At 45.6% G+C, this 8694-nt stretch overlaps 1 protein-coding gene across 1 annotated transcript in view; it reads left to right on the top strand.

The window, feature by feature from the left end:
* Window positions 1-6979: 6979 nt before the first annotated feature.
* Window positions 6980-8694, top strand: part of glrbb (glycine receptor, beta b) — a gene marked incomplete at both ends in the record, with an annotated part of 32331 nt that continues 30616 nt past the window's right edge. Inside the window, one exon of the mRNA XM_083652071.1 lies at window positions 6980-7098. Coding sequence (XP_083508197.1) covers window positions 6980-7098 — 119 coding nt within the window. The remainder of the gene's footprint in view (window positions 7099-8694) is intronic.

Below are 8694 nucleotides of genomic sequence, written 5' to 3'. Positions count from 1 at the left end.
CATATATCCATTATATCCATCCATCCATCCAGTCAGTCAGTCAGTCAGTCAGTCAGTCAGTCACACACACACACACACACACACACACACACACACACACACACACACACACACACACACACACACACACACACACACACACACACACACACTCATTCATTTTCTTTAGACAGAGCAAAGAGAAAATAATTCCTAACAACCAAGGCGGCCACTCTAGATCTACAGAGCATTTAATTACACATCAATTATTTGAGCAATGAGCAATGGTGTTGACATGAAAACAGAACGCCAACACATTCATAACAACAAACAGCTCTTAGATGACATGCGCCTGAGCCTGATTGCATCCATCATTTGAGGTTGGTCATTTGAGGCCATGGCTCTCACACGTGACGTCGTCACGCCCATCTCATCTCCCGCTAAATACCAAACATAACATAAACAATGAGGAGTTTGCTCCCATCTGGTGAACGTGAATCCATGCTTTACTGCCCTTCCAGCCTAAATGGTTTAGCATCACACTGGATCTGGCTGTGCGTTTTGGTTGGAGGCTGCATGGGAGCGGCTGTCCGTGGTGCTGATGGGAGAGACTCTCCAACCCAGCGCGCGCCGCGGCCGCGGCCGCGCCTGCGCATGTTGCTCGCATGATGACAGGTACACGCAAGCCTCCATCTTGGGCATCCCGAGCTGAGGCGAAAGGGCAGCAGGCAGGCAGGCAGGCAGGCAGGCAGCCACTGGATCCAAAATAACAACAACACAGGCGCCGAAACTAAAACTGGCAGTTTGCCGAGATGCAACTTTAGTTTTTGTTTTCCTCAGTCAACACATTGCTTCCGTGAAGAGGGCGGAGAACACACAGCATGGGAAACAAAGCGACAACGAGCGGTCTTCAATCCTCTCTATAACGACTGTTTGTAGTACTGTCAGATTCAGCGGCTCTACTTTCTAAAGGATTGACCTGTAGGAAAAAAAAACCAAATGGTAAGTGGCATTGAATTGCATTCAAATCGCAAATGTGCGTTTTTTTTTCGCTCATAACGTGCGGTCATGTGTAACGCATGTGTATACTAGTATGTTCGCGTTTCCATGTAATGGCATCTTCCTCCTGCATCATCCATCCCCCCGTCATGGTGGTCGCTGTGTTGTTTTCTCTCCTCTCTCTCTCTCTCTCTCTCTCTCTCTCTCTGAGGTAAAGTGTCTGCCCTACTTTCGTCTTGTTACAACCTGGGCAGCCACAGGTTGTGACTGCTCCAGTAGCGTCTGCCTGCCTGTTTTACTTTGGCTCAGCCCTGCATGTAAACAGACTACTGATGAGCACAGGCACAGGCCTCAGTCTAGGTCTGCTTCTCATCCCTTTTCATATCAGGGACCCCTCATTTATTCCACGTTACAGCAACAGACTCCTCCTCATTTGATGATATTTGATCTCTCTGACCTAAATCTGACAATATTTTTTATTGTCCAGAATTCCATGACTATCTGTAGAATAGATGGAGAGATCAAAGTGAAACTACTGGTATGTAAAAAAAACAGTCATTCTTTTGCATTCTTTAACCATGTTATGATGTTAAGTTATTGTAAATGAAGTAATGGTGATGTAACAATTCATCAATTTGCTGGGGGGACCCCGTGGAACACCCTCAAGAACCCCTGGTAGTCCCTGACCCCACATCGACAACCATCGATCGAGGTGATCTAATCAGGAGTTATATTATATCATGTTGTTTTGAATCAAACGCCGACAAGCACAAACCAATCTTTATTTTTTTGCACTGGCATATATTGCTATAACGTTGAAATAAACATCATTCATTAACCTAAACATTATCCACTGACTACCGGCAGCAATTACTTTTCCCATTAGGGGCATGTGTGAATTGACCAGAATCCAATAATGCAGTGGAAGCACCAGTCTAAGCAAGTTGTGTGGGCAGAGCAGTATTGCTTATTGACCTTGTACTCATGGGGGCAAACCATTATGGGCGCCTGAGTCACTGTCAGCTGTATGACACACGCCCGCCACGCCTCATTTGAACATGGCCAGCAGTAAAAGAGGACCAGGGGCCAATGTTCCTCTGTTGTGGTCCTGAAGCTGACTCAGGCCAAGCCAAGGTCAGATTCAGGACCTTGACTCTGCTCTCTGTCCACTTCAGGTTTGGATGTAACACCCATCTCTGTATATGTGGCCTAATCTACAGTATCTTCAAAATCATTGTGTTAGCAGAATCTGAAGATGCTTGATTCAGCGTTTATTTGAATGGGGGGGGGCACAGATACATAGACATATAACATTTATAACCTAAGCTGATTTGCAATGTTTGTCCCTAGATGTGCTTCTGTTATTTTTGATCCTTCACTTACACCCACATTGTGCTAAGCTTTACTTTCATCACAGCAATCATTTTCTATGTCAAAGTGTCCATTTTTCTTCTTCTTCAAATGCTCATTTTGCAGTGAATCTCTCCATTTCATCTGTGCAGTGGCATGCCATGCATTCTAGATTGGACCCTCCTCTTCCTCCTGATTGAGTGGAGGCGGAGGGAGAGGCAGGGGGGGTTGTCATCCAGACAGGTGCCAGAGGGAAGATGGGTCAGAGGAATTGTAGGTCAGACAAGAAATGGTCTCCAAGCTATGTGGATGGATGCCAAGTCCAACATTCACCATCGCTCCAGCTGTTGCCATATGATACTGCACATGTGTGTGTGTGTGTGTGTGTGCGAATGTTAAAGTCGAGGTGAACCCGTTCGTCACGTGCATCTGAGTCCGTTTCAGACTGAAAACAAATTGAGAGGCAGACCATATACGTGTCGATGATTTGATTTGACAATTCTGAGGACTGGCTTTGGCATTGGCCAATCCTGGCGTGTTCCACCCCCAAATCCGGGTGGGATTCAGCGTGTTGTCGTGCTACGCGAGTGGGATCCGCGGAGTACCAGGCAGCCACCGGCTTCGTGCGGAACGAGCGGACAATCCGATGCATGGGTGCTCCCCACCCGCCTGGAATCTCCGAGAGACGACCCCTGACAGCCAGGGAGGCTGTCAGGCTCGGAGGCGCGCGCCATTATCGTTATAAATGTAAATAATATTCCTGGAATGCGTGTTTTAACGAGCCAGTTACATTTCTTTGCATTCTTACAAATTACCGTTTGTTAGTTTGCATAATTGCTCAAGTTAGTAGTTAGTTTATGGGCTAGAAACTCTGCCAGATGACAGGCACTAGGCGCCATTTTCCCCTTCATTTGGAAGAGAAAATGATCCTGAAATGAAGATTTGATTGACAGCTGCATGTCGTGATATGATTGGTTGAAATGGGGTAGAAATTTGATAGTACTAGCCTAGTACTATCAAATTTAGGTGACGTCAGCAAACTGTACATTACTGTTATCAATGAAATCTTGAAAAAGGAACTTTTGATGTGAAAAAGTGTGAAAAACGAAAGAAATTAGACTTTTGTGATTTTTTTTGGCATTTTTGGGTTCAGCTCGACTTTAATGTGTGTCTCTGTTGGCCTATGGCCCGCTCGGCCTTATAGGATAGGGGACACGCAGCCTCCCAATTCAGAGGAACTTTCCAAATGGATAAAGCGATGTTGACTTAGTGAGAGCGAGGCGAGGTGTTCGTTCGGGCACAAAAGGCGGCGCTGAACAGAGCTGTGCTGGAAACGACTCCGCTCGCTGGAGAAGATGATGATCAATGTGAAGGCGAGAGAGGAGCTCACAGGGAACTACTGAGCCAAGACGGAGAGAACGAACGTCTCTGTCTAGACAATAAAGTGCCTGAGTTAACATACAGGCTGCTGGCAGGGCGGTTGGGGGTTGAGGCTCCTGAGTTAACATGCAGGCTGATGGCAGGGCGGTTGGGGGTTGAGGCTCTTGGCTGTGTGCGCTGCTGCTGTAGGTCTCAACGCCCCTCGGCAAAGAAAAGGGCACCGTTTTACTCGCGGGAATGAATCACGCACGCAGGTACTCGGGTTCCTGCTCCTGGTGATTAATGGCCGCTATCGAGGAATGTAAAACGCACAGGGCTGCGAGTAGAGAAGTGTGCTTAGGTGCGCTTTGAATTTTCTAACAAAAAAAAGATTTATGGTAAACACACGGGCCCGTGTATTATCAACTACATTATAGTGTTTGTGGTTCGTGCAGGGATTGAACTCCCAATACCACAGCTATTATACTGTACAGCAAACCAAATGATCTATAAAGACGGTGATTTACAACTGCGGCGGCGAAGAATGGAATCTATAGCCTCAAACAGGAAACAAGCGATATTAAAACTTTTCTACAGGAGGCTCCGTGCTGATGTGAAGTGCTCGAGGTCATTCAGTGCTACTGGTGAGCCTCTTGAGCGAGCGTCGTTATCCCATGATGCATTGCTTCGCTGATTGGGTTTATGTTTGTGCTTGCTCTACATTATTAACGCCAGTGTGATTGATTACTGAACCTAAGCATTTACATCTAGGTGCATTGTAGACATGTACAGTGTGTGTGACATGCCTATGGAGAGAGCCAATTAAAATGCATGCAACACTAGAACAAGCTTAATGCTTTGATCGCCAACATAATTAACAAGCAACCAAAAGAAAGGAGTGGGAGGGGCTAAGTCACTGTGTGTCCACTGTCCACTTAAGGTCTTTGCACACAGAGTCCGAATTGTTCGCTGCGTTTTTTTAATCCGTCATCCGAAAAAAAACGTCACGCACAGATACCTTGCACACTGAGTCCGATGCGTTAATTATCCAATATTCGTTGCGAAAATTCACCATTTTTCTGGGTGGTCAAACAACTGTCAAAACGCTTTTCATGGATGCGGAAAAACGCAGAAAATCAAACCTTAAATTAAATTACGGACGTAATTGGCGGACTCGGTGTGTTAATGATGATTGACACAAATGAGGTCGTATTCTTTTTTTTTTCGTGCGTCAATTTCGGACGAAAAAATGGACTCTGTGTGCAAAGTCTTTTAGTCTCGCTGGCCAGCGTCCTCTCCCTTCCATCCGAGGAGTCTGGCGCGGCCGCAGGTCTCCATAACTGGGATAAACCCTCCCCTGCTCTACAGCTGCTCTCCCATTTGAGCGACTGTTTCGGTGGCAGCCGGATGTCCGCTCCCGGCTTATTACAAACTCTGTCATTGGCTCCGACCATGTCAATCAGAGCGGCTTCCGCTCCCTCCTCCCTGTGTGTCGTTGTAAATAGTGCCCTGCCGCCACAGTGAAAACAACAACGCTAACTAGCTAGCAAGCTAACGGCAGAAACCTAGCTCGTTGCTACACGCTGAAAACGGCAAGTTGGATTGTTGGAAACTATTTTCCAAGGGCACTGCCTCTAAGCGCCGCCCATCACAATCCCACTATGGAGACCTGCGGCGCCAGACTCCTCGGACGGAAGGGAGAAGAGGCTGGCCAGCGACACTACTGTCCACTAGGGCTGTCACGAATACCATTGTTCGAAGCATTGATTGGCCGGAAGCGCCAAGCATGGCCCAGCTGGGAAACTAGAGGCCATCTCACGAAGCCACACCTTCTCACATTACTGTGCATGACCCACACATGACCTGCCATCGGCTGGATGGTGGAGGGAGAGAGAGAGAGAGAGAGAGAGAGAGAGACAGACAGAGAGAGAGCAACAAAAAAACAAAGCATTACATTTATTTTTATTTTTATTTAACCTTTATTTAAACAGGCAAAATCACATTGAGACCGAGGTCTCATTCACAAGTGCGACCTGTTCAGACAGCAGCATACAACAGTTTACAAAAATACAATCATCAGTCAAAACAATCAATAATATACAGTAACAAAATACATGAACATAAAACATAAAAGTGCCAGAGGTGGAGAGATAAAGGCTGATTTGCATGTTGATTGAAGCTTCGAAGCCTTAGGCCGGGTCAGCTCTGCTGTCCAAACATAAGAAATAATGTTCCCACTACAGTCAAATGATGTAGCATCAGAGAGATGTACAGTGTGTACAGTAGGTCACACACACCATGGGGCTCTATCTTCCCAAAAGCGCTAATTTACAACATGCAGAGCTGACCCCAACGCTTCAAAGCTTCAGTCGACATGCAAAATCAGCCTTTATCTCTCCACAGGTGACTCTTTAACTTAAAGGAACACTCTGCCCATTTTCAACCAGCTTTGTATCATTAGAACATCAGTAGTATATCAGAAAACTGTAAACTGTTTTGAAGTCTGTCATTTAATTTGGCAGTTATTGAGTGTTAAAGTGTGGACCAGTGACATCACTGGTCCACACTAACTCAAATGAATAACTCATTAACTCAAATCAACTCTCAATAACTGTCAAACTAGATGAATGATGAATAGTTTGACAGTTATTGAGAGTCGATTTGAATCAGCTGTCAATGCGGTTTGTTGCCACACAATAAACCAGCGGTTTGTTCCAAGCCAGTGTGATCCTTGACTCGCTCTCACACGGCAGCCAATCAGCGTTGAACAGCGAGCGACTGATGCCAGCGTCATTTCACTCGAGTTGGGATATTTCATCTCGGGCGACGAGCAAATTTTCTCCCTCTCTGTCGCTCGGACGCCCAGCGGTTTTTCTTCCGGGGCGAATATACGCTCAATCGCTCGTTTGCATTGACTTTGTATGTAAACTCGATGCCAGCGAAAAACTTTAATAGGTCGGTGTGAACGCAGCTTTAAAGCAAGCTTACAATATATTACACTCTAAAGCAATAAAGCACGCTTTTTTACTGTCACCAAATGAATGCTTTATTGAATGTGAAAAGACAACAATTTAGTCTGGCTTAATAAGCCTCGTCACCTCGTTAAGCCTGAGTGCTGTGCCTGCTGCTCTCTTGATTTAACCACACCTCCTCTCTCTCTCTCTCTCTCTCTCTCTCTCTCTCTCTCTCTCTCTCTCTCTCTCTCTCTCTCTCTCTCTCTCTCTCTCTCTCTCTCTCTCTCTCTCTCTCTCTCTCTCTCTCTCCACAGGCGTACAGCTCAGCACACAGCAGTATGAGCGTGGAGAAGCTGGCCATCCTCCTCCTGGTCCTCTGTGTTTGTCTCGAGGGAGCTAGTGCACAAAAAGGAACAAAGAAGGGAAAAAAGAAAGGGAAGCAGTATGCCTGTCCTTCGTAAGTATAGATGTGAACATGTAACGTGACATATCATAACATTACATTTAGCATTCATTGCAAAGAGTAAGTAATTACATAGCATTCTGATGCTGTGGATGAGTTTATCTTTACTATTTCAGGGTGACACTCTGCTCAAAAGATTCAGATGAACTTTTATTGACACAGTAAGTAATCAGATTAGATACGTAGGAATTTGAGTTAGAGTAAAGGTCCTTACACATCAAGAGCGATGCGAATATACGGCACGAAATTGCGATGCGAGTTTTGACCCACCTGTCAATCACAGCTACAGATGTGTACACGTCGGAAGCGAATTTCGGAAAAATCGACCGTGGTTCGAAAAAATAAACACCGCAATAACGCTCAGCGAAACTTCGCCGTTGGCATGCACGGTTGCATTGACTGATATAGGCTCGGAAAATATTATTGACGTGTGAATTAATCGCACGAAAAAAACGCTCCCGATGTGTAAGGACCTTTAGTAAGCAGCGTAGTGGTCACATCAATAATTAGAAGACAAAAATAGAGAAAGACAATCACACACAAAATGAAGGTGCACTCCAATATATCTTTAAAGTGATGTGTGATGGGGGGGAGGTTCATGTCATTGGGGGGATTCTGGGCTGTTGTTGAGCCAGCTTTGCTCAGGAGATGTGGGGGCTTTCGGGCCACGTCGAAGAGGTGGATGACAGTTGGGAGGAAGCTGTTCTTGTGACGAGAGGTTTTGGTCTTGAAATACCTCCGTCTCCTGCCAAGGGGGTGTGGCCGGGGTGGGGGGGGTCGGCCATGATTTTCCTGGAACACCTCAGCGTCCTGGTGGTGTGCAGGTCCTGGCGCGATGGCAGGCTGCATCCGATCACCTTTTTGCACAGCGGATGATACCTTATTCCGAAAAAGACAATATTCCGACTACGGTAAATGAATAATCCACTAATATTCTCGTTTACATGCAGAGAGAGAGATGCAGATAGAAACAGCAGAGTTTTTCTGTTGAGAATGAACAGAGCAGCCCTGACTTCATATCATCTGGTCCGTTTCAGGAGCTTGCTGCTGAAAAGTTTAGCGTTGCGATATTTGCATATATCCAAAAATCTTTTGATATCCAAGTCTCTCATGTTAAAAGTAGGCTAGGTTAGGCCAGAGCCATAGAGATATAAGAGTTGCGTCTTCTCCATTGACTCCAATGGATTTATTTTTTACCTCGCAAGCATTTTGGACTTCCGTTGGCGCCACTCTCACTTTAAATCACTCTGGGTTAGGCATGTTTCTCATCTCCTTCCCACCAGAAATGTGGGCTTTTCCTTTCGCATGGCAGAGATGATGAGATGTGATTTATATATGAGATATATTTAGTCTCTTCTAGCACACATCAGCTGACCACAAACAGGCAAGATGCGTAAAAACCCTGATTGAGACGAATATTCCGAAAGCACTGTATATATGTCCAAAGAATGCTCCTAAAACCAGAATAAGATTGGCATATCTCACATGTCTTAATCGGAAAATGCTGAATTCGGAAAAAGGCCAAATTCGGAAAATCCAACTGGAATATGCTGTTTACACGACCCTTATCAAATTCAGAATATTGTCATT

Source organism: Poromitra crassiceps (assembly GCF_964638095.1).
Source record: "Poromitra crassiceps genome assembly, chromosome: 15".
In the NCBI taxonomy this organism is placed as follows: domain Eukaryota; kingdom Metazoa; phylum Chordata; class Actinopteri; order Beryciformes; family Melamphaidae; genus Poromitra; species Poromitra crassiceps.
Note: the sequence above shows the minus strand (reverse complement) of the source record. Positions and strands in the feature narration are given on the sequence as shown.